General features: G+C 34.4%; 5 protein-coding genes across 6 annotated transcripts; 2 read left to right on the top strand and 3 right to left on the bottom strand.

Annotated features, from left to right (window-relative positions):
* The first annotated feature begins 3,856 nt into the window (after positions 1-3,856).
* Positions 3,857-7,942, top strand: LOC106357862. Its single transcript, XM_048736557.1, has 6 exons — positions 3,857-5,511; positions 5,583-6,287; positions 6,493-6,878; positions 6,957-7,038; positions 7,121-7,260; positions 7,631-7,942. Exons 1-6 carry the CDS (start codon positions 4,633-4,635, stop codon positions 7,875-7,877), a joined length of 2,439 nt encoding a protein of 812 aa, XP_048592514.1. The 5' UTR covers positions 3,857-4,632; the 3' UTR covers positions 7,878-7,942.
* LOC125576110 lies at positions 7,882-8,900 on the bottom strand. The gene is made up of 2 exons (XM_048735480.1): positions 7,958-8,900; positions 7,882-7,910 (listed from the first exon to the last, which is right to left on the bottom strand). The coding sequence occupies exons 1-2, from the start codon at positions 8,898-8,900 to the stop codon at positions 7,882-7,884; spliced, it is 972 nt and encodes a 323-aa protein (XP_048591437.1).
* A 5,211-nt stretch (positions 8,901-14,111) lies between these two features.
* On the top strand, positions 14,112-15,377 carry LOC106357861 (probable xyloglucan endotransglucosylase/hydrolase protein 16). The gene is made up of 3 exons (XM_013797571.3): positions 14,112-14,509; positions 14,591-14,784; positions 14,876-15,377. The coding sequence occupies exons 1-3, from the start codon at positions 14,237-14,239 to the stop codon at positions 15,282-15,284; spliced, it is 876 nt and encodes a 291-aa protein (XP_013653025.2). The 5' UTR covers positions 14,112-14,236; the 3' UTR covers positions 15,285-15,377.
* Positions 15,378-15,993: 616 nt separating this feature from the next.
* Positions 15,994-18,997, bottom strand: LOC106357860. 2 transcript variants are annotated; one of them, XM_013797569.3, is made up of 7 exons: positions 18,612-18,997; positions 18,124-18,284; positions 17,684-18,022; positions 17,466-17,562; positions 16,625-17,352; positions 16,358-16,456; positions 15,994-16,259 (listed from the first exon to the last, which is right to left on the bottom strand). In XM_013797569.3, exons 1-7 carry the CDS (start codon positions 18,916-18,918, stop codon positions 16,179-16,181), a joined length of 1,812 nt encoding a protein of 603 aa, XP_013653023.1. In that variant the 5' UTR covers positions 18,919-18,997; the 3' UTR covers positions 15,994-16,178. The 2 variants fall into 2 exon arrangements, with proteins under 2 accessions (XP_013653023.1, XP_013653024.1); XM_013797570.3 differs by having other exon boundaries at positions 17,466-17,559; positions 18,612-18,996.
* Positions 18,998-19,206: 209 nt separating this feature from the next.
* Positions 19,207-25,368, bottom strand: LOC125574920. Its single transcript, XM_048736556.1, has 3 exons — positions 23,727-25,368; positions 23,444-23,494; positions 19,207-22,759 (listed from the first exon to the last, which is right to left on the bottom strand). The coding sequence occupies exon 3, from the start codon at positions 22,313-22,315 to the stop codon at positions 21,002-21,004; it is 1,314 nt and encodes a 437-aa protein (XP_048592513.1). The 5' UTR covers positions 22,316-22,759; positions 23,444-23,494; positions 23,727-25,368; the 3' UTR covers positions 19,207-21,001.
* Between the last annotated feature and the right edge of the window lie 351 nt (positions 25,369-25,719).

The raw sequence follows: 25,719 nt of genomic DNA, 5'->3' as shown, positions 1-25,719 counted from the left end.
TTTTTTTGAAACTTTTCATTTTTCTTATTCATCTTAAAAGTTCAAGTTATTCTATTTTAATATAGATCATGAAGAAAGATAATGAAAGCAACTTTTTTTCAAAAAAAAAAGATAATGAAAGCAACTCCAAGTTTGAAGTCTGTATAGGAGCTGGAGAAGCTGCGGACCCATCGCCGCTGGTGCATATATATATTGTGGTGCTTTGTTACACACCCTATTATTTTATTTAACAAGATGCTTTACTGATGTTATTTTTACCTTAATACATTATGATATAGGGCTAGGAATCATTACAACGATATTATGTATTCGTTTTTTATTACAATTTTGACTATGATTAGGGCTTGGAATCATTACAACAATAAATAAAATGCTTCACTTATGTTGTTTTTACTTTAATACATTATGATATAGGGCTAGGAATCACTAAAACAACTTCATAAATTCAAAACACTAGTTAAAAATATATTTACATATTAATATGGGTGTGCGACAAGTAGCCTAATTAAGCATCACCATTGGTTGAAGACCAACGATGATGTGTCGAACCAAGTTCCATGAATCTCATGCTTCTCTAACTATTAAAAGAGTGGCATTCAACTCGTGATATTTTGCCTTATCCATAAACCATATAGTCAAATTTTTAAATATTTTCGAAAATGAATACTTGGACCACAACACATAACCATTCCTTATTTAACATTTTTGGAGCCAAGCCAAACAATTTTTTTTAATATTTGTAAACTTTCAAGCCAAACAATATTTCAACGTATAAGTTCATTGGTTTCAAGAGGTTACATGGTATTTATTTTAAAAATGATACTAAAACACACACACACACACACACACTTTTCCACTATAATTATACTGATATTCTTATAACATAATTGTTTATCTCATTGGCAAGATAATGCATTTCAAAATGAAGTTGGAGAATGACAGATTCATAGTCCCAATACTATTCTATCATCCGAGAATGCTCGTCCAACAATGGGGTTTTTCCAAGTTAACTCAGAATTTGTTATCAGGAAAAAATGGTACAAAAAGTCGTGAATAAACTTATTTTTGTGTTAGTTTGGTTAATTTTGAAATTTTACGTCTTTTACTAATAACATCCAACTATATTCTCCTGACCCAAAAATCAAATATATTTGGTAGTTTATCTTCATTTCAATATATATATATATATATGCATTACAAATAATTCTGTTTAACATATTACCATATTGAATGATGACATTACTTCTTACGGTTTTTTAAACTTTTAATTATCTTCTTTGATGTGTCTTCTCTCTCGCTAGATCGCAAATAGTTAGTGCAGATAAGATCTGTATAGAACTTTGAGGTGTGTACAAGAATTAATAAACAATATAAAGTAGTGAAACCCAAGATTTATAGTGACTAATGTCGGATGTATAATATGCTGAACTATTTTCTCAGTTTCACGTGTTTATGTACTAGTTTGTGTCAGTTTTTTTTATTTTAATTATTCAAATAGATTAACATTGATATAAAGAATTATTTTCATCGAATTATTTTCCACTGCACTAGAATCATTAACTCTTAATTTGTTTCGTTCATATTTTCTGTTGTATTTGGTTTCGTTGCAATACTACTTTTTTCTACTTGGACGTGAGTATGAGTTAGCAGTGTTTGCTCAATCAAATCAAGGTTAACGTTTCATATATCTCACGAAATTAACTTCACTTTCCCTGTCTTCTTAATATGAAAGAAAATTATGATTATCTAAGAAATGGATTGCCAAAATATTGTCATTTTTTACCTTTAATAGTAATTCTTGGCAAATAATGGATTGCCAAAAATATTGTCACTTAGTAAATTCTAGGCAAACAATTGACAACTGATTTTTACAAATTATCGATTGATCGATACCTTAAACATAACAAGCCTAGTTTTAATGTTAGTTAGGTTTAACTTTTGTATATGTTTGACAATTTTTTTTAAAATCCCAGTGGTTTATATTATATATTTCATCATGTGCACATAAAAAAGGAAATTTCAGTGGAGTAACAATATAATATACATTAATCGAGTATACTTACTTTCTGACAAACTTATCAGTGTTTTTATTTTTCATCATGTGCGCATAATAAAATGCAAATGTAATTATGACTCTTAAAAATAATAAATGAGATAAAAAGTAATAATGTTCAGGTTGATTACAGCTTTAGTTCATTATTATGATTTGTGAGCTTTAATCTTAGGTACCCACTTGTATCCCTTATATATTATTTGAGAAGCATTACAACATTTTTTGTAGCCACGTGTCATCAATAGAATAATTCTTACAATCCTTAGAGAAATATGTTGGTTCATCTAAATATATAATAAATTTTTTATTAAACTAACCATAAATACATTATTAATGTGTTTCATTATTTCCATAAATAAAATTACGGAATTACCTAATATGGCTAAAATATATATATGATAATTAATGACTTTGAATAATAAAGATTTGATAAAAATAAGTGTATCTTATATTATATTTGTTTAATTCTAAACTATTAAAATAAATTAAACAACCATAGTAGCCATTTAATAAAAGTTAAAAAAATTATTTATATGTTATATTTTGAATTTTTAAAAACGAGTATAAATTACTAAAACATTAAAAGTTTCACATTCAAATTTTGTGATTTATGGTTTAAAAACTTTGTTATGACATGATACAAATAATTAAAAAATCATATAAGTTGAAAGCCTCATTTAATAAGTATTAAAATTTTAAAATATATAAATATATATATCTATATATCATTTTAAATTAAATTATATGTCATATAAGAAAATAAATAAATATCTTAATTTTGAAATTTACTTTGAACAATTTTATTTTGATAAAAATTTTGAGAAAATATTGACAAATTAATTTTTAAAAATATAATAAATTACTTAAACTATTAATCTCACAATAAAAATTTTGTTATCAGTAATTTAAATTTTTTGTTGTAACAGATACAAATGATTAAAAAATATGAGCAAAAAGCATCATTTAATAAATATTAATATTAAATGAGTATGTAATGTTGTCGACAAAAAAATATTAATATTAAAATATGCTATATATATGTTACTATCATTTAAATTTAATTATATACTATATCAAATAGAAAAAAATATTCTTTTGGATTAATAAAATTTATTTATATGTTTGCACCAACTTAATTATATAGGTAATAGTTACTGACTTTTTAATTATTCAATATATATTATTTATTTCATAATAGGTTAGAAACATATAATATATAAAATAATTTATATATATAACGTTAATTCCGCGCAAGGCGCGGGTCTTAACCTAGTTTAATTTTGTATAAAGAGGAATAATTACTGGAAAGTTAAATGAGAATATTCTCTTAAAGGTGAATGGAATTGTAATCTTCTTTCGATGGATTAGTATAATAACAGCATCTCATTTGTATTTGGCTGATTAAGAATGATTAAGCACTGTCTTCCACAGTTCCCTCTACATAGGATAATAAGAACTTACTAAGACCTGTTTGCGCAGGGTGAATATATATGAAAATTATTTAAGAAAAATCGTATTAAAAATAAAATTTATATTATTGATCGAATTAATATTTTTGGCCCTTCAACAATTTTTAGAAAACTTTATTGTTAATTACATAATTTCTAACTGATGAGCTGATCCTATTTTTAAAAGTATTTTAAGTCAAAAAATCACTTATCGCATAAGAACCTAACGTTTAGGCCGAAAACAATTTGGTTACAATGAAACCATGTCAGTTATGTTTTATATCATGATTTAGCAATTTAAAAGTAAATTGGGAAATCTGTTTTTTTAGAGCAAAAAAAAGGTAACTATGTCCCTTTAGACTAATCTGTACTACTTTATGTCCTATTAGACTAATTTTTTCGAAAATGGCAGTAATGCCCTTAAAATTGTAATTTTTTGAAAAAGATAAATAATGAGTTCGACAAGCGGGATCGATCGATCCAGATTTACAAGTTACAGTGGATCGCTCGATCCCGATAATTATTCAGAACAAAAAAAAAACGCGAAATATATACTGATCGACCTGGTCCATTTCACTCGATCGGCGAAGGTCGATTCCTTACAGATCGACCGATCCACTAAGAATAGATCGATCGATCCCGTGCCCAGGAAAGAATCCCAAATCGATTTTTTTGGTTTTGTATGATTATATCCGGGTTGATTCCCACTTGATTTGAACCGACCAAGCATGATTTCAACTTTTTAAGCTCGATTTCTCTGGGACAAAACCCTTAATTTCCCATTCACGAACAAAGGGAGAGAAAATCAAATTCTCACCCAAAGTTCATTAACCCTAACTCACTCAATTCTCTGATTTGGACGATTATTTGGCCTAACTCATACAATTTCGTGAGCTTTTTACGAATCTATCACTCTTTAGTTCGTTCTGCAAAGGTATGAAACTCTATCTCCACTTCTTTTTAGAGTTTGAAATTAGAAAGGTAAAAGGTAGATTTTTGAGTTAGTTAAGATATTTAGACTTCAATCATGTGTTAAGGTGATGATTAGAGAAGATTTTGTACACAATCATGGTTTAAATCATATTTTCGGGATAGATTTAGGGATTTTAGGTTTTTGTTATTAATAGATATATGTTGTATTGTTTTCAAATTTCAGGTATGGAGTTGGAGTTGCCTAATCGTTTATACGGTGAGGGATTGGAACCTCAGGTTAAGAAGATTAATAACAGCTGCCGACTAAAACTTCTCGAGTTGCTAAAAGAAAAAATGGAACCAGAATTCGATGAAGTTATGAAAGATCCCATTTTTTCACAGATTATGGTTATCCAGAAGAATGATCTGAAGTTTTCGGCGAGGTTGGTACACTCTTTTTTGTGTAAGGAGTTGATGACAAGCAAGAGACATGAGAAGTGGTTCACTTTCGCTAGGAGACCTCTGCGTTTTGGATTGCAAGAGTATCATGCTGTCACTGGTCTGAAAGTGAAGCGAGAGAATAACAGTGGGCTAGTGACATGGAAAGACGATAATGGTTTTTGGAGCAAGCAGATAAAGACAAATGGAAAAATAAATTTGCAGATCATAAAAAAGAAGCATTTGGAAGAGAGCAATACCTGGACTTGGGTTGATAGGGTGAGACTGATATATCTTTGCGTTATTATGGGTGTGGTGATGGGAAAGGATGAGAAGGTGAATATCCCGCATCTGTACATGAAGTTGGCGATGGATTTGGAGAAGCTTCGGAATTATCCATGGGGTCTGTATTCGTTTGATTTCCTTCTGAAGCAAATTGATAAAACAAGGCATAAATTAGAGCAGAAAGAGGGGTATCTGATGGAAGGATTCTTGTTTGGTTTCCAAATTTGGATAATGGAAGCTGTTCCTGCTTTAGGAGAGATTTGTGGCACAAAAGTCAGTAAAGATTTTACAGGTCCACTGTGTGGTAATTGGAGAGGATGTGCAAAATGTTCTTATGAAGATATCATTGGCGTTGAGAACTTATTCCCAGAAAACGTATGCAAATTTATTTTCAAATTAAAATATTTATTGTTTTGTTCACTTTACTAATGATTTGATTGATGTAGGGAATTTTGCATTCATTCATGGAATCCCACATAGATGGAGTGGTCCTTTTGGCAACTGATTTTGTACAGAAGGATGAGAAGAAAGATGAAAGAGTAGATCGTATTTTAGATATGATCAATAGTAAACATGATTGGAACAATCATGTTTGGGGAGTAAAAGAAGGTACGAACTCTGAATTTGAGGAATCTGGCGAAGAGAAAGGAGAGGATCAAACAGCTGATACTGAGAGAGGTGAAAATAGTCATGTTGCAGGGAATGTTGATGGCACAGCTGATGTTTCGGGAAGAAACAAGAGAAAGCATGCAGACCGAGGAGCAGAGTCAAGGAAAAAGAATGTTTTGTGCCACCTAGCTGCTTCATCAAAAGGAAATATTGACACAGATATGAAAAATTTCTTGGAGGATCTGGTACAAGCTTCTTTTACTGCTTTTGGGGAGAAATTCTGTCAGCAGTTCTCGGACAGGTTGGGTAAGATTGAGACTGAGGTTACACAACTCAGGACAGCTTCAGAGAGAACTGAGCAATTTGAGACCGTTGTAACCGACAGATTGGGGAAAATTGAGGCTGAGGTTACACAGCTCAGGACAAGTTTAGTGGTGACTGAATTGGTGGGAAAGAGTGATCAAGCAAGCGGTCCTAGCTTGACCAAAATCAACAGTGGTCCTAGCACCAGCAAAAAAGGAACTGCTCCAACAAAGAAAAAGGTAACTACTAAGAGAAAGAGTTAAAAGATGTTGAAAGCTTGGAACTAGGCGATGGAATGTAGGTCTTTGAAGCTAGGTTTGATGTAATATGTATTTGGAAGTTTGTATGTTTATTATGGATTTCGAACTTGGCGTTTATGTCTATTCTCTATTTTGAACATGAAACTTGTATGTGTAATTTGTAATTGTACGTGTTTGTCAACAGGCTGTAAAAAACCAAGAGTTAAAGACTGCTGATTCGTGTGTCAATTTACCTCGTGCAAAAGTTACTCAATCATCAGCTAGTGATCTTCGTATGGGTACACAAGAGTTTTTGGAAAGTTGCATGAAGAACCTTCCATTAGACACATTTGTGAAAGGTTTGAATCCTTCTCAAGCTAAAGTCGAAGATTCATTGGATTGGTTGGAACTTCCTAAATCATTGAAGAAGCCAACAGATTCATTGGAACTTCAAAAATCATTGAAGAAGCCAGCGGTCCGATTAGATGACCGAGATATAGAGCTAGACGGCGAAAATTTCCCTGATCGCTGCTTGGTGTTTGTGCATCCTACAGATTTTAAGAAGATGCAGGACTGGCAAGATACACGAACGTATGTTATTCCTTTGTATATATCATTCGGTTGATTTTCTTAATAATTGACATCTCTACCATTGTATTTTGTTTACAGAGCTATACAGATTGGTCCTTCTATGTTAGACGGTGATCTAGCCGGACGTATTATGTCTGCCAGCAGTTGGCTTAAAAACTACGTAAGCATTCGACTGGTTATTTCTATAAAATGTTACCTATTATATTACTGTATACATTACAGATTTGTCTTCGTTTTTGCAGGAAATTGATGCTATAATGTATGTTTTCCGGGAAAGAACAACATTGAAACGATGGAACGTAGATCGTGTTGCTTTCATGACATGCGTCTTCAGCGACCTCATTGCTAAGGATTACCAGAATTTCTGTAAGGGAATTAAAAAATACACTATGGGACAGACCAACCATCTTCAGGAACTGAAATGGGATTTATGCTTTCTTGATAAGCTTCTCTCCAAGCTCCCGTGGTATACAAAAAATCAGTCAATGTATATGGTTCTCTACCAACAAAGAAACCAGCTTTTATTGCGTGTCTACAAGGGATTTTCGAGAGGTCGTACTTCCCACAAGAACAAGTCCGTTTGTCCAAATCAACAAAGCAGTCAATTGTATCGCCTTTAACAAGCAGCTGGCTATCGGTTACAGGGTAAACTGCGAAAGTTTTCCCCTTTCCAATTCTCCTATCAATCTTTTCCTCCACATCTATGGTCAAACGGTGGGTGTGCTTTGAAATCAACTTCTTACGCTTAAAAAACCAACGTGTCAGCATTTCTCTAATACTGTCCAACAAAGGAATTACGGGAAACTCTCTCGGCGAACGCAACGCAGAATTTATCGACTCTGCAGGATTGTTTGTCCTAATGTCATACCTGTATCCATGAAATTGACATCTAGCCCACTTTCTGACATCTGCTTCCATAAGATACGTTCCAATTGCTGGACTGATATTGCAAACATGAGCAAACGTCTTCTTGAAATCAACCACTCTATAAGCCTTTGAAGCCTTAGAAATCAACCCAGCTAATCCCTTCCCCTTGAAATATGATATCACATTATTCAACAAATGATGAATACAGATACCGTGTCTCGCTAGGGGATACACTTTCTCCACTGCCTTCGCTATTGACACTTGTCTATCCGAAATAAAAGCCAAACCATTATCATCAGCAACAACAACTTTTAATTCTCTCATAAACCATTCCCAAGACTGCTCATTCTCAGAGTCTACTATCCCAAATGCAATAGGATATAAATTTGAATTTCCATCTATAGCAGTTGCAACCAGTAGCACCCCTTTGAATTTACTCTTCAAGAATGTTCCATCGACAACAATGACACGCCTCATGACTGTGTTAAAGCCTCTGGTCGATTGACCAAACGCTATAAACAGATATCGAAATCTACCATCGACGTCAGTCTTGTAAGAGGAATGTGTACCCGGATTGGCCTCTCGCAGCATGTGCAAATATTTTGGTATTTTCCCATAACTTTCCTCTGGAATACCTCTAACAGCGTTGACTGCATATTCACGGGAATCCCATGCTAAAGATTCAGAGATCTCACATCCATAATCATTGCGCATAATCTGAACAATATCTTTCGCTTTAGGCCCTTCCTTGATACCTTCATATTTATGCATTATCAGATTGCCTATCGTTTTCGCTGAAGCTGTCCTTCCGGCACTGGTTTTGTTTGAAGGTGCGCAGGAATGTACACCGACATACTTCTTAATAATAAAATATGTGGAGCCCTTCAAACACTCAGCTCGAGCACCCCAAAAGCACACCTTATCAGCGCATCTAATACACCAAACTGATTTATTGGAGTTGGTAACTGTGTAGTGAAAGTTATGCTTCATTGCACATAACTCAAACCTCGCTTTCAAAACTGTTTTGTTGAGGAAAAGATCTCCCGTCTTAACCAATTCGACCACCTGACTCTTTGCCAATTTTTCTCTGTTTTCTTTTTCAGCATTGATCTTCTCAGCATCATCATCATCTCTTTCAACCTCGTCTTGCTTCATTTTTCCTTTCTTCTTCTCGTTATGCTTGTCAGCATCATAATCATCTCCATCAACTTCACTTTGCTTCATCTTCCCTTTCTTCTTCTCGTTATGCTTAGCCCCCTTAACAGTATTTGAAGCGGTCCCAATGTCACAAGGATTTCGCTTGTTCTCTTCACTAGTGCTTGCATCAGTTGGCATCTTATTAAGATCAATGTCGATCTTATTTGGATTTCCTTGCTTTGCTTTATAGCTGACACACAATTGAGTTGACTGATGCTTCTTACAAAACCCTAGAAAATTTTGAACTTGCCTTGAGTTTCCAATGATCACTGGTGGACAATTTGATGAATTGATCAATCCAATAGGAAGGTAACTCAACTCCAAATCAGCATCTGTTTCTTCAAAACCAAAATCCTCTATAACAATTTTCTGTAACTCTTCCAGAGAAGACTTCAATTCCAAAGCAAGTAACCTTCCCCCTTTCTTTTTATCAACATTAAAACTCCAACCTGAAGATACAACCAATTCCCAAACACCACATGAAGCATAGACATGAATCATGGTAGAAATAATGTGAAAATTTTGTGAAAATTTTGTGAACAATCAATGGAATATAGAAGACGGCTAAGAAGGTTGCCAAGGTATTTTTTGTCGTTTTTTTTTTGTTCTTTTTCGTTTTTTTTTTTTTTTTTTTTAAAAATCGATTTTTTTTTAAAAAATAAAAGTGAATATTCTCAAATATTTTGTTTCCATATTTTTAGGAACTGATTTCTTATCCGTAGAATACAACTAATATGTAGAAATCAATTTCTACAGTTTTTTAGAATTATAGTAATGTTTAGAATTTGATTTCTACATGTTTTAGATTTATAGTAAATCTGTAGAAGTCGGTTTCTACATGTTTTAGAATTAGATTAATGTGTAGATTTTGATTTCTAAGAATTGTAGAATGCTAGGTTAAGCGCGGAATGTGTATTCTACATATTTGTAGAATACTCCTATTTACGTAGATCACGTATTCTAAATATTGTAGATTCAATGAAAAAAGTAGATTTCGTTTTCTACTTCGTAGAATGTCATTTCTACTTTTTTTAGAACATAATCTGAAATTTATAATTATAACTTTTTTATAACTGGAAAATATACCATTAAGTTCATATATGTATTTTAACAAATGTTACTATTTTTCCAAATTTTTTTTGTTTGTAAAACTATTTATTAAAATTATTTTCATAAATATTAAAGGGTATTATAGGAAAATATGACACAAAATATAGATTAGTCTAAAGGGACATAGTTACTATTTTTTTGCTCTAAAAAAACAGTTTTCCCAAGTAAATTATGGTTATGAGAAGTTTACGTTCATGTGCAAATCCTATATATCTTCAATATTTTTCTCATTTTTGTGTCATTTTTTCATTTTGGTTAATGCTCGATATAAATATTGATTTTTGAGTTTATTCTCATTTCGTTATTTTGTTTTGGCATAAGATTTAGAAAATGTTTAAGATTTAAAATTATTAAAGAGATACATACTTAGGTTAAGATCTGCGCCATGTGCACAATAAATATTTTATATTTATTACTCATTTTATGTTTTTTTGCATAATATGAAATAATAAAATACTAATTATATATTAAATAACTAAGAAATTAGTTACTTTTATGTAATGAATTGGCGTGTGTATATAAATCAAACAACCGCTCTGGTTTATTCGCAATCATTTTAGGGTAGATAAATGAAAACAATCAATTTTATATATCGTATATGATATATAATTAAATTTAAATGATATTCACATAGATATATAGTATACTTTTAATAAGAATATTTATTAAATGAAGTTTCTACTCATATGAATTTATGAATATTTTCATATTTGTGTAACAAAAGTTTACACCAACTATTTTTTTAATGTGAAATTTTTAGTGGTTTCAATCATTTATAATCATTTAAAAACAAATAAAGATTTCAAAATTAAAATATTAACTTTTCAATATATGTTCAATGCAAATATCAAAATATAAGTATGTATTTTCATATTATGTATAGTTTAATTTAAACAATATGATATATATATATATGTATTTTTATATGATGTATAGTTTAATTTAAACGATATGAAATATATATATATATATATATATATATATATATATATATATATTTTTCATAAACATCTATTAAAAAAGTTATTTATTCATATGATATTATAATCATTGTATCTTATTATAGAAAACAATTTAAACGTTGATCACAAAAGTTTATATGAGACTTTTAACAGTTTTAATAATTTATACCCGTTTTGAAAAATTCAAAATACATCATATACAAAAAAAAATTTAAAATTTTATTATATGATTATGTAATTGTGTAATTTATTTTAATAATAAATAATTAAACAAAAATAATATAAAGTATACAGATTGTTAGCAAATCTTTATTATTTTAAATCATTAGTTGTCATATATATCTTAATCATATTAGGTAATTCCGTAGGTTTTATTTAAGGAAAGAATATATAATAATTTCAATTTGATAAATGAATGGTCTATAATGGAAATACTATATAATATAACATTTCCTAACAATTTAATTTTGGACTAACAAAATTCTCAATTGATTCTCAAACCGTCACGTAAGCAAAATTGGCATTCTAATTATGTGACAACTCAGCATGACACTTTTTTAATTAGTACAAACTACACGTTATAACTTTTTAAATGTTTCTCTATTAATATATAGAGGATGTTTGTCTCGAGTAATTAGTACTCCCTCCGTTTCAAAAAGACGAATATTCTAAAATAAAATTTGTTTCAAAAAATACATATTTTATATTTTCAATGCATTTTTCAATTTTTTAAACCAGACCAGATACCGACTGGATATAGCTATTGGTTGAGTGGTCGGACCGGTTCAACCGGTCAAACCGAGTTTTCTATTTAAAATAAATAAATATATATAATCATGTATTTACACTATATGGAATGTAGTTTTACATATAATACGTTCTATGTTCTCTTTTATTAATTAAAAAATATACAGTAACCATAAGTTTTGTTATATATATAGTTAACAAGTGAATATTATATCAACTGAAATTGATTAAAAAACAAATGATTGACCGTTTTAATTACATATTTGTTTATCTTTACAACTAAAATTCTTAAATTTTATGAATATGGTAAAATAAGAATAGAATATGAGAATAAAAAAAAAATTTAACACTTTTCTTTGAAAAATAGAGATAAAAGAAAACCAATTAAATAGTAAAAGTTACACATTGATTATGAAATATTAAATTTTAATAATAGTTGAAAAGACACTAATTATGTGTTGCTTTCTTTAGAATCGGGTTTTGAAGTTGAACCGGGTCACCGGTTTTACCGGTTTTTAACCGGTTTCATTGGTTTTTCTCAAATCTAGGGGTTAAACCGAACCGGACTCAACTTCTTCAATGAGTCACGGTTGGACCGGTTCGACCGGCCGGTCCGATCCGGTTTTCAAAACACTGAGTTTTTGTCAACTAATAATGCGAAATTGTGAAGTTCAAGCAATAATTACAGTTTTTTTTTAAGTTTTATTAGTTTTAAAGTATAAAAAATATAAAATTACAAAAAGCTATGTATTTATAACTAAGTTTTAATATGTTTTATTAAAAAGTATGAAAATCCTAAAACATGAATTATTTTGAAACAAATGGAATATTTACTTCTTTTAACAATATCACAATTGCTGAGATTTGATTTATTGATACTCATTGTTCTTATGACGCCAACGAAGTAGAACAAGATCCAAAATTACTGAAATTGTGATGTCTTCTATGTTATTAAATGATAACATTAGTGTCCAGCACGAGCTACGTTAACATACTAAAAACTGCTTTAATCATCGACATACTACTTTTTGCGTCAACACGTAAGCTTATATAGAAAGCTAAAGAGAGTAATAACTTGTTATACAAGTCTCTCTCCAAAACCTATTTTAATCAGGGCTCTATCTGCGTACATACCATATACAAAGGAAATTTTTCGTATTCAAATACGGCTGACTCTGAACGCAAAGGCAATATCGATTCAAAAACTTTCTAGTCTACGTATTATAGTCACGACCTTAAGAAGAGATGCGTTTAGAATTCGAATCTCAGCACGCATATTAAGAGGTGAGAACTAATGGTGAGAGACACGTGACGTGAAGCAGCTGTGAGAGGTTACAAGTGCATTCATATATTGCATTGGACATGGAAACTAACAAATCAATCGTTCATATTTGGAAGTTTGAAGTCACACTTAATATTCTTCGACCTTGTTTGTTTAACTTACACCATACAAAACCATAAAGCATATTCTTCTTTGTTGTTGGTTAATAAAAGTAAAAGTTTTTTATTTAAATTCTACAGACATTTGAACTTTAATCAAATCAGAAGAAAAAACAATTAAAAAGGGGAGGCTCCAGGTTTGATGGGAGAAGAAACAGAGCTGGCAACAGCTATGCACTGATAGATCACTCTCCTCTGTCCCGCACTCTTCTCTCTCTCTCTCTTTTCTTTTGTTTCTTTCTTTTCGACAGCTTTCATTTTTATCCATCTTCAATCTCTTTTTCGAAATTTGAATCGTATTGAAGTCATATAAGTAGATAAAACGTTTTATGTAAATAATAAATGTAGGGAAAAAGAAAGAAAGTAAAACGCAACTAGTTATCTGTTTATCCACAACACATTTGATTAAAACCCACAACTATACCATGCCTCTTACTTCTCTTAATAGCAATGTGTCCCATAATCGTTAAATAGAAAATGACATTGTCCGATAATTGTTTCATTATCAATTCTCTTATTTCATTTAGTCTCAGATAAAGTTACTTTTTCATCTGAGAATTGTGCTTTGTTTTGAGATCCTTATCTCAAATCAATACATCTTTAATGACTGTATTTTAGATGGAGTTTCAGCACACTTTACCTTCTTCTATGATGAGATTATTTAAGGCAAAGTATTCATCAAACTCCGAAAGAAAATTCCTGTTTTATTCTTCTTCTTTTTTGTGTGTTGTAGTTTAAAATTATAAATTTGTAAATCTCTATCTTCTTCTTTTTTTTTTTGAACAAAGTAAATCTCTATCTTTTTATTGAATAACAGAAGAAATTAAACAAAAAAATAAAACTGGAAAAACAACTGTATAGTTGGCTTCCCAAGACTGCTTCACCTGCTCCTATAAATACCCTATCCCCTTTGAAAACCCATCTCACACATCACAATATCCCTCAGAACAAACAATACATACAAAAACTCTCTTCTTCTACAATTTTTAAAAATAAACCCCTTAACTTTCAATTCTATCATCTAGCCCCACTAAAATGGGTCAGTTCTTGAAACTCACCGTGTTGGTGACCGTTCTTGTTCTAACAACGGTCGGAACTGCTTACTCCGGTAGCTTCAACGAAGAGTTCGACTTGACATGGGGTGAACACAGAGGCAAAATCTTCAGCGGAGGGAAAATGCTCTCACTGTCACTAGACCGGGTTTCCGGGTCGGGTTTCAAATCCAAGAAAGAGTACTTATTCGGAAGAATCGACATGCAGCTCAAGCTCGTCGCCGGAAACTCCGCCGGAACCGTCACTGCTTACTACGTGAGCTTTATTAACACTCTTAAAAAAATCAGAGACACATTTTTATGATTTTAATAAAAAAAATAATGAAAAATGTTGCAGTTATCGTCGGAAGGACCAACCCACGACGAGATAGACTTCGAGTTTCTTGGTAACGAGACAGGGAAGCCTTATGTTCTTCACACTAATGTCTTTGCGCAAGGGAAGGGAAACAGAGAGCAACAGTTTTACCTCTGGTTCGACCCAACCAAGAACTTCCACACTTACTCCCTTGTCTGGAGACCTCAACACATCATGTAAATAAACTAAAAAAAGCATTTAAAAACTCAAACATTTATTTTTAATCTCTATATCTTGTCTCTAACGTATGTTTATGTTCTGTTACAGATTTATGGTGGATAATGTCCCGATCAGAGTATTTAACAACGCAGAGCAACTTGGTGTTCCGTTTCCCAAGAAGCAACCAATGAGGATCTACTCGAGCCTATGGAATGCTGATGACTGGGCCACGAGAGGTGGTTTGGTTAAGACTGATTGGTCTAAAGCTCCTTTCACAGCTTACTACAGAGGCTTCAACGCTGCTGCTTGTACCGTTTCTTCAGGGTCATCTTTCTGTGATCCTAAGTTCAGGAGCACATTCGCTGATGGTGAATCTCAGGTGCCTAACGAGCTTAATGCTTATGGAAGAAGGAGGTTGAGATGGGTTCAAAAGTATTTCATGATTTATGATTATTGCTCTGATCTTAAAAGGTTTCCTCAAGGGTTCCCACCAGAGTGCAGGAGGTCTAGAGTCTAATAAGAAACAATGATTCCTATCTCTCTTGTTGTTTAGTGCAAATTCTCTTTGTTGTTGGCTCTCTTTTTTTTTTAGTAAATTGATTTTTCCTCATTGGATTTGGTTATTGTTTCAATGCGTATTCATTCTTACGAGTCAATAAATATGTCACGGGACTCAGGACAGTGTCCTAAACAAATTAAAATAAAATTCAGATTCTTGGTTGACGCCAAAACAAACAATAATCAACTATGAAAACTACTTATACACATAAGTCTTGTTTTTAACCGAAAAAAACAAACCAAACCAAAATCAGAAAGACCCAACCAGAACCTAATTGAATATAGTTTTTGTGAGCTATTAGCTAGTTCCTAGCTATATTATCTGAAACTGAAAAAACCAAAAAAAAAAAAAAAAACCGAGGCAAACCATTCTAAATGTATATCTGACTAATTTATATATATGTAATATCCAAAATAACCAAACCAGTGACCCAAGCCTATATACAAATATGAATTCCATCAATAACAATCCAAATCAAAAGACAAAAGGTATAAAAGCTCACAAGCAAACATGTGGGTTAACTGATTAAGCAACTCCCAATGTTGTTGTTATCTGCAACTTGGTACGAGATCACACGAAATTTGCTTTTGTAGGCTTGTGTATGTACATTGAAGAAGAGGTTATTTTTGAAAAGGTAAAAAAATAAAAACTAAAAAAGGGTAATAAATATGATCACAAGGACTATATGCATAACGGCAACTTGATCTATGATCTATAGTTTCTCTCTTTTTGCTGAAGAGTGACAAATGAAAGTGACAGGTAATACCTTTCACTTTTCAAAATAAAAAAAGAACATGAAAACTGGATAATCCTTAAGACAGTTGAAAAGGAAGCTAGTTGCTAAATAGTGGTTTAGGGGTCAAGTTGGGATGCTTGTAGGATGGTCTTCTCGTGGACGTAGTGAGCGAATTTCACTTTTGCTCGTTGTTCGTTCTGGAGACAAAACATGGAGAGTGAGAATCACGTGTTTCAAAATAGTTTCAACTAGACGTTGTCTTTCACATAAAGCAGAATGAATTTTTTTAACTCACGGGGATTCGGCAGTGAACTTGAAGGTCATCGTTCATTTGATAGAGGCGGCTTTTTGCAAGATCTGCAGCCTCATTAGCTCTCTTTGCAGCTTCTCCAGCCTGTTAAAATAACAATATTCAGATTCAGCTAAGCAAAGCATAGTATAAGACCATTTAACAGAGTAATAAGCACTTGTGTACTTTAGTGAAGATACTAAACCAATAAAGAGATCGATTACTGTGACTAAACCATTAAGAGAACGGCTATGAAGTTTGTTATGAACTCACCTGAATTTTGTAGGATTCATTGTGATGTGCTGAACTCTGTTTCTCCAACGACTCCTTGAGAAGAGATATTTCTCCAAGAAGATCCAAAACCAGAACTTCAGTATCTTGGAGTTGATTCCTTGAGAACTCGAATGCTCTTTCTGCGTTTAGACGGAAGGATGAGCAGTTCAAACAAGAGCATATCCCTCTACATCCTCTTATACTCCTTTTCAGAATCCCTTTCGAGGGAGAGACGGATGTGGGGGTTCCGGATACAGCAGAAGGATCAAGCAGCTCAGCTGTTAAATCCGAACTATTTGCCTCTACTTGCTCTTCTCTGTTTTTAGCGTCTGTCTTCATAGTTTCTTCACCCGCCAAGTTTTGAACAAATGGGTTGTTCAATGCAACCTCACTTGAATCTCCTGAGCCAGCAATAGGAGATGAGAACTGGACCTCAGAGCCCAAAGCATTCTGAGGAGTTTCCAAGTTCTTCTCAGTGTCTGGGATGACATGCTTAACTTGAGTTTCTTGTTCCTTGTCAGTATCAGAACGTTCTGGGGACTCAAAAACAGCTTCACACGGGACTAGCTCTTTATCTTTGTCTTTGTCTTTGTCAGTATCTAATTCTCTAGTAACATTTTCCGTCACCATATCCTCTGCCCCTTCGTTCTCAGACGCTAACATCGGTGATGGAGTATTCCCCTCTGTGTCCTCATTATGATCTGGATGATTAACTGTCTCAAGCACGCCTAGAAAAAATCAGCAAAGGCAATGTACCATCAGTATCTAAGTAATCTGTATTGATGCATTGGTTATAAGAATCTAAGAGTTTGTTTATATTGGACTATAGAGATAGGCTTACAAGGATTATCTTCTTGAATATCTTTGAGATACGGAAGCATTCTTCTGTAGTTAACGGAACCTGGTGTTTTGAACAACTTGCGCCTAGAGCATGCCTGCTTCATATCAAAGAGATTCTCAGTGTTAGACAAATGGAACAAAAAGTTTATAACCCAAACATGAAACAACCCCTTGAAATGAAGCTACTCGAAGAAAGCTTTTCCATGGATAGAATCTTACGGATTTTTTGTTGGGACTGGACGCAACAACCTTCTTCAAAGGGCTGGTGTTTCCACCTACAGCTGAATGTTTATTGATGACTCCGTCCACTGATTGCGCAACAGCTTTGGTGGGTTCAGGATGTTGACATTCGGCTTTTATCGGTTCACTTGCCTCCTCCTTCTGAACTTCAGCAACTTCCCCATTCTCTTCGTTAACACTAGGAGGGTTCTGCTCCGGTTTTGAACACTGGCCTGATGGGGTTCCATCTGCAGCTTGCATTAAGTACGGAAGCAGTCTCTTGTAGCTGAAAGATCCAGGGTTCTTGAAAATCTTAGCTCGAGAACATGGACGAAGAATCTGTAGAAGAACAAAACACACCAACAAGAAGCTACTCAGTGAACCATCAACACAAAAAGAGGAGAAACCTTACAATTAACAAATCCACAAGATATGCATACCGGTTTGTGACAGACAGTAGTACCACTTCTCTTCACTACTGATCCATTGCTCTCTTCACAGATGGGTCCACTATCGGAATCAAGCGGCGTCGTTTTAAGGAAATTTTTTACATGTTCATTTCCTAATCCACCAGCATCGACTTTGGTTCCTTCTTCACCAACTGTTTCACCCGCAAAAACATGATCGTACCATATGAGAATAACATAACCGGTTTAACTTTTGTTTTTGAGACACAATATAACCGGTTTAACTAAACAATGCAACTAGACTTGATTTGATTAATGTGAACCGGGTCAGAGATTAAATGTTTTTGCTCGAATTAATCTAACCGTGATGTTATCATAATCACATAATCCACAGGGTCATACAGAAATTGCTCTGTTTTTGCCTTACCCAATAAAATGATCCGGTTTCATTAAACCATGTAATTAGACTTGGTTTGATTAATGTAAACCGGATACAGCGATCAAAGATCTAAGAAACTTACCGTTGGAATCACAAAGATGATTTTCAGATTGTTGTTCCTTGGTTTTGAATTCCCAGATCGAGCTCGGGGTAAACACGCGTCTGAGACGCAGATCCTTGATGGTGACTCGAGGATACGTGCGAAGAACTTTCGGGGTAATTTTCCCGGTGACTGATGGCGACTGATTGAAACGCAGTCCGTCTCCGGTCGGTTCGATGCGGCCAGAGCGGTGTCTCTGATACTGTGATTTGCTTGCGAGTAGGGTCTCACTAGCTGAAGAAGACGAGAATCGCATCCTCTTCCGAGAGATCTGAAGAGATTCCGTCATCTTCGTCGACTTAAGAAGAGTGAGAGAGAGAGTGAGAGAGAGATTTATTTTGTTTTTTTCAATTACGCAGGGAAGAAAGCAAGTGGGTTTATCTGTTGTGTGTGGATTTTTGGCGGGAAACAAGTTGGCGGGAAGAGAGTTACTTTTGTGCGGGGAAGAGTGTAAAAGGCCTAGAGAATCTTAGGCCCATCAAGCCTACTATTATAATCACTGAAATTTATGTGTGGGACGGGTTCAATTCTGAACTGAAACCATTTTCTCAGTTTTATTTCAACCGGTTCAATTTAAAAAACCATTTGAACCAGTTCTATGTCGTTGACATTTAGTTCTTCGATTGATTTTATTGTCTCATGTGCTAAACTGTATCACATACATGTAACACCCGTATTTTCCAAAATAAAATAAATAAATATAAAGTCCGAAATCTCCATTTATTACTTCTCTAAAGTCAACTCCAAAGTCGTAAATCCAGATAATATAATAAAACCTGAAAATATCGATAAAATCATAAAAACCGCAAGTCTGAAACTTAAAGAGATAAAACTCCCAAAGCACCAATCCGATAGTAATCACTCCTGCTCGTCGGTCTCACCTGAAAGGGGGAAGAAAGAGGGGTGAGTAACAGGGGAGTTACTCCGTGAGGTATGGGATGCTAAACCACAAACCACTGACTCAGTACATAGCACTACGACTATGTAGGCCTAGCTCTAGCATGAAACAAACACAGTGTCTAATACACCACATAAAACATCAAATGCGCTGATAGTGCATAACTAGATCACACACCCTGCATTCTCCTTATACGGATATAAATATATAACTCTATGCGCCGCTAGTACAAGAGTCCATCCTTGTACCCCGCAATCACCTATGCGCCGCTAGTACAAACGTCTTTGTACCCCGCAATCCCTCATACAATGCGCCGCTAGCATAGACGTCTATATGCCCCGCAATCTCCATACAATGCGCCGCTAACACAAACGTCTCTGTGTCCCGCAATCTCCACACAATGCGCCGTTAGCACAACATCTTTGTGCCCCGCAATCTCATAACAGACATATGTATATACATATATAAATAACAGTTCTTAATTCATTCAATTCAGTCAACCGTTGAATCCTCTATTATCCTATTTCTGGTTTAACAATCAATAGTAATAATAAACAAACAAGACTCTCAAACAGACTCAATTCACAGAGACGGATCATGTTTCGAAACTAAACTTTCCATAATAGTAGTACTAAACTAGCTCGGGATTTAATGGGATAGCCCTCACCTTAGCCACAGGCTGAAATGAACAACGAAAGATGCGGTCAGCTGAGGTCAACTGCAACACGAGAATCAACGACTTAAGCTCAGCTTCTCTGGAAATAAGTTTCCTAAAATGGAAACTTTCCTAAAATGAAACCTCTCCTAAAATAGAAACTTTCCTAAAATAGCAACTTTCCTAAAATGGCAACTTTCCTAAAATAGAAACTTTCCTAATATAACTTATTTCCTAAATTAGAAACTTTCTTAAAATATTCCTATAACTAGAAATAAGGAGGCAACAAACTTACTAGAAAACCCGCCAGAATCTCGTCTAGAAATCTCACCGGAAGCTCGTCCAGAAATCTCGCCGGAAGCTCACCCGGAAATCCCATCGGAAAATTCACTAGTGACTGGTCGTCGAATAATTCAACAACAACTCGTCACACGCAAAGAAATACTTTGACTTGATGAGAATAAAGAGAAAAGATGGAGTTTCTTATATAGAAGAAGGGAAGGGAGGTAGGTTTTCTAAACATCCAATGTGGGACAAAGTAAAAAGAGAGAATTAGACTTTAATTTTTAATAAAGGCCAAACTGGCCCACCAGAAAAAATCTGGGTCGTTACAATTCTTCCCCACTAAGAAGGAATTCGTCCCCGAATTCAAATCCTGAGTCGAGAAAAGGAATAAGATGTCTTCAGCATGAGTTAACTTTGTTATAAAGACGTTTGTTCGCTGTAGACACTCCAAACTATGTGGTCCTCCCATATCAAATAAGGTGAAATCTCTCATACTCAGCCGCTACTGATCTTAAGCACAACTTCTTTTTTTTTTTAAACAAATGATAACCGCAAAAGACAACATGCACAAACGTAAACTACCAAAGTGAAAAGATACATACCATCAGCCGGCTCAACTCTCTCGTTGCCTCTTGCTACTCGTGGTGCGATAGCCTGGCGCTTAGCTGGTGATGGATTCTCTACCCGTCCCCCCCTCGGGCAATCCCTGAAAATGTGACCAGGCTGGCCACAGCCATAACACTTCTTTGAAGCCGCTGCTAGTGTCGTTGGTGCTGTAACCTGTCCGGTACCAGTACCATCCACTTTTGTAAATCGACAATACTTGGCCACATGGCCTAACCGCCCACATGCAAAACACATCACGCAATCTCCAAAATGGTAGCGATGGCAGCGCTCACAACTGGGTGTTCCTGACTGATCCCCTGCCATGTTCGGTGACTCTGAAGTTCTTTCAGTCTTAGGTTGGGCCTTAAAGTACTTCTGCTCCTCTGCAATACATGCCTCCTGCACAGCAGCCTTCTCTACCAGATCCTCCAAGCTCGTGTAAGTAACCATATTGCACCTCCCGCGAAGATCAACTCGCATCCCATCTAAGAATCTCCTGATCAAGTCTTCCGCATCAAAATTATTACCAGCAAACAAGCGGAGTTGGCAAAACTCCCGCTCATACTCTCTGACACTCCTAGTACCCTGCCTCAGATGCTCAAAAGCATTCTTCTTCTGGTGCAATGCTTCTCTAGGAAAATACTTCTTGTCGAACGCAATGAGGAAATCCTCATAAGTCATATCGCCATCACGCATCGATTGCACTCCATCCCACCATACTAATGCATCCCCACGCAGATACAACTCTGCGATACTAAGGCAAAGGCGCAACGGACAATTGATAGTCTGCAGACACGTAGCTAATCTATGCTTCCAATTATAAGCCTGAAAAGGGTCTACTGTTCCCCCAAAAGTCTCCAAATCCACAGTTTTCATCTGTTTCATCACCTGCATAAGCGTCTCATCAACCTCAGGAACCTGCTGAATAGGGGGCTGCTGCTGCCCCTGAACCTGAACTGGTCGAACCGGCTGAATAGGGGGCTGCTGATGCCCCTGAACCTGAACTGGCGGAACCTGCTGAGCTGCAGCCATCTGCCTAACAACTTCTTGTGCAGCTACTCTAGCAGCCTCCTGGACAGCTTGCTGAACTGCCTCATGTGCAGCCTGTCTGGCAGCATCCTGCACCATCTGCCTAAGGGCATCCTGATCAATCGGTGGAGCCGGTGGCGGCACATTCTCATCTCCACCCTCTCGTGAAGCACTAGCGGACTGAGTGCGAACAACTCTCTTACGCGGCGGCATCTGAAAGGAAAAAGCACCTCAATAAACTTCTGCCGAAACCGAACACCAACGATTCTAGACACAATACCAAACAGAAAGGTGCTATTTACTTTTATTTTTAAAATTCCCATATTCCCATAAATATTTTAAAAATGTCTAAAACCGATTAAAAACCGAGTCGAAACTACGTCCCAACAAATCGCCATCCCGGGTCAGAGCCGGGACGGAACCCGCTCTGATACCAAATTGTAACACCCGTATTTTCCAAAATAAAATAAATAAATATAAAGTCCGAAATCTCCATTTATTACTTCTCTAAAGTCAACTCCAAAGTCGTAAATCCAGATAATATAATAAAACCTGAAAATATCGATAAAATCATAAAAACCGCAAGTCTGAAACTTAAAGAGATAAAACTCCCAAAGCACCAATCCGATAGTAATCACTCCTGCTCGTCGGTCTCACCTGAAAGGGGGAAGAAAGAGGGGTGAGTAACAGGGGAGTTACTCCGTGAGGTATGGGATGCTAAACCACAAACCACTGACTCAGTACATAGCACTACGACTATGTAGGCCTAGCTCTAGCATGAAACAAACACAGTGTCTAATACACCACATAAAACATCAAATGCGCTGATAGTGCATAACTAGATCACACACCCTGCATTCTCCTTATACGGATATAAATATATAACTCTATGCGCCGCTAGTACAAGAGTCCATCCTTGTACCCCGAAATCACCTATGCGCCGCTAGTACAAACGTCTTTGTACCCCGCAATCCCTCATACAATGCGCCGCTAGCATAGACGTCTATATGCCCCGCAATCTCCATACAATGCGCCGCTAACACAAACGTCTCTGTGTCCCGCAATCTCCACACAATGCGCCGTTAGCACAACATCTTTGTGCCCCGCAATCTCATAACAGACTTATGTATATACATATATAAATAACAGTTCTTAATTCATTCAATTCAGTCAACCGTTGAATCCTCTAATATCCTATTTCCGGTTTAACAATCAATAGTAATAATAAACAAACAAGACTCTCAAACAGACTCAATTCACAGAGACGGATCATGTTTCGAAACTAAACTTTCCATAATAGTAGTACTAAACTAGCTCGGGATTTAATGGGATAGCCCTCACCTTAGCCACAGGCTGAAATGAACAACGAAAGATGCGGTCAGCTGAGGTCAACTGCAACACGAGAATCAACGACTTAAGCTCAGCTTCTCTGGAAATAAGTTTCCTAAAATGGAAACTTTCCTAAAATGAAACCTCTCCTAAAATAGTAACTTTCCTAAAATAGCAACTTTCCTAAAATGGCAACTTTCCTAAAATAGAAACTTTCCTAATATAACTTATTTCCTAAATTAGAAACTTTCTTAAAATATTCCTATAACTAGAAATAAGGAGGCAACAAACTTACTAGAAAACCCGCCGGAAGCTCGTCTAGAAATCTCACCGGAAGCTCGTCCAGAAATCTCGCCGGAAGCTCACCCGGAAATCCCACCGGAAAATTCACTAGTGACTGGTCGTCGAATAATTCAACAACAACTCGTCACACGCAAAGAAATACTTTGACTTGATGAGAATAAAGAGAAAGGATGGAGTTTCTTATATAGAAGAAGGGAAGGGAGGTAGGTTTTCTAAACATCCAATGTGGGACAAAGTAAAAAGAGAGAATTAGACTTTAATTTTTAATAAAGGCCAAACTGGCCCACCAGAAAAAATCTGGGTCGTTACAATACAGCCCACGTGTTCGAGCTAAATCCCTAAATCCTGGTTGAGGTTGTGGCGAATTTGGCAATGCCTTATACATATTAGGTCGAATTGGTGCCCTGGCACACGGACCTGAATTCGGTTTCCGGTTTAGTTGAGTAGACCGTAGCCGTGGTTCTGATGTTAGATAATCTCTTATATTATAAAATAATATTCCAAATTCGTCACTCATATGATCAAATCAATAACGCAATCTTTGAACACTCGACAAAGCAAATTATATTTGGTTCAGGGCACACAAGAACAGACTGTCACATGCAGTGCTGAATTAGGCTTTGTGACTGCGGTTTGAGCGATACGGGACAAGGGATTCAACTGCGGTGCGGTTTTAATAGTTATAAAAATGTATAGATATATAGTATATGTAGATATTTTTGTTACTGTTAACTGCAGGACGAGGCAGGACGATAGTCACCATTCGAAGCCTTATTATCAATCTTCTCCCATCCGCGTACGCAAGTAGATAACGCATTTTTGTCATTTTATACATATGCATGCAAAATACATACACAAAACAGTACATCACACAACTCACAAGAGGATATATTGACATGGATTTATGACTTTTTTCAGAAATCCAGCCGCGCCGCCAAGATTCTTAAAGACAGGGAGGTTAAGGATAAAATCAATTAAATAGATAACTTAAGTTAATTAACTGCTTAAACTTAAAGTTGATTGGATAATTCTTTCTGAAGTTTAAAGGTGTTATTTTTCAAAAGTAAAACTTCAAACTCAGCTTCAAAACTATTTATATTTTATAATATGGTCTTTATATTTATTTGTCATAACTAATTTGAATTCATAAAACTTTTGTAAATAACTAGCACATATATAAACATATTAGAACAATATAAATTAATAAAATATTTTATTAAAATATAAAAATTTAAATAAAATTAACTTAATTAATATTAAACTTCAAACAAAATACCATATTATTTCATAAAATTATTTTGGTAATGCATATATGATCTATTAGTGCATTTCGAAGTAAAAATGGCTCTTCTCATTTTTACTTTGTAGATTACGAGCTAAAAGTTGTTGAAATCGGGTAATAATGATACTTGTAAATACATTAGATCATAACAAAAAAGTAAAAGAGAAAAATAAAATATTACTAACAGACTAATTTCCTTTTGATAATATTAATACTCGTGAATATATTCGATATGCAAAAGAAAGAATTGTACGAAAAATACATCAAAAACAACAACAGCAACCATCTTCAGTTACACAAAAAATAGACATTATTTAAAAAATTTGAAGGTTCCAGATCAAACTTACCTAACTATTAGTGTTGTTGTAATATTTAAATCTGTGTAACAGTTATGTCCTCATGTATTTTTTTAAAATATTTTTGTTAAGTTTTTTTTGTATATTATTGTTGTCTAAACCTAGCTTAAAATATTTTAAATCTTATTTTAAAGTTTTATTTAATTTTATGTATAAATTTTAAAATCTTTAAACAAAATTTAAAATATTTATGAGATATAATTTTTTTTAAGGATTAAAACAATAAACGAGAAAATATTTATGAATCATAAATGTGATGTGTGATTATAGAGACCAAAATGCAAATAAAAATATGAAACTTCAAATTTGAAGTTTTAAATAGTAAAATTTCAAATATAGAGTTTAAC

The sequence above is a fragment of the Brassica napus genome, chromosome A7 (genome assembly GCF_020379485.1).
Source record: "Brassica napus cultivar Da-Ae chromosome A7, Da-Ae, whole genome shotgun sequence".
Taxonomy (NCBI): domain Eukaryota; kingdom Viridiplantae; phylum Streptophyta; class Magnoliopsida; order Brassicales; family Brassicaceae; genus Brassica; species Brassica napus.
Note: the sequence above shows the minus strand (reverse complement) of the source record. Positions and strands in the feature narration are given on the sequence as shown.

Excerpts from the sequence above, each read along its gene's own strand:
- LOC106357862 (XM_048736557.1), top strand. The coding sequence starts at position 4,633 with ATGTTGTATTGTTTTCAAATTTCAGGTATGGAGTTGGAGTTGCCTAAT. Across the intron at positions 6,288-6,492 it reads CTGCTCCAACAAAGAAAAAG|GCTGTAAAAAACCAAGAGTT; the intron begins GTAACTACTAAG and ends GTTTGTCAACAG. Across the intron at positions 7,261-7,630 it reads TTCTGTAAGGGAATTAAAAA|ACCAACGTGTCAGCATTTCT; the intron begins ATACACTATGGG and ends TACGCTTAAAAA.
- LOC125576110 (XM_048735480.1), bottom strand. The coding sequence starts at position 8,900 with ATGAAGCAAGACGAGGTTGAAAGAGATGATGATGATGCTGAGAAGATC. Across the intron at positions 7,911-7,957 it reads GTATCCCCTAGCGAGACACG|GGGAAGGGATTAGCTGGGTT; the intron begins GTATCTGTATTC and ends TCATATTTCAAG.
- LOC106357861 (XM_013797571.3), top strand. The coding sequence starts at position 14,237 with ATGGGTCAGTTCTTGAAACTCACCGTGTTGGTGACCGTTCTTGTTCTA. Across the intron at positions 14,510-14,590 it reads GAACCGTCACTGCTTACTAC|TTATCGTCGGAAGGACCAAC; the intron begins GTGAGCTTTATT and ends AAAATGTTGCAG. Across the intron at positions 14,785-14,875 it reads TGGAGACCTCAACACATCAT|ATTTATGGTGGATAATGTCC; the intron begins GTAAATAAACTA and ends GTTCTGTTACAG.
- LOC106357860 (XM_013797569.3), bottom strand. The coding sequence starts at position 18,918 with ATGACGGAATCTCTTCAGATCTCTCGGAAGAGGATGCGATTCTCGTCT. Across the intron at positions 17,563-17,683 it reads CCAGTCCCAACAAAAAATCC|CAGGCATGCTCTAGGCGCAA; the intron begins GTAAGATTCTAT and ends TTTGATATGAAG. Across the intron at positions 16,457-16,624 it reads ATGAATCCTACAAAATTCAG|GCTGGAGAAGCTGCAAAGAG; the intron begins GTGAGTTCATAA and ends TTATTTTAACAG.
- LOC125574920 (XM_048736556.1), bottom strand. The coding sequence starts at position 22,315 with ATGCCGCCGCGTAAGAGAGTTGTTCGCACTCAGTCCGCTAGTGCTTCA.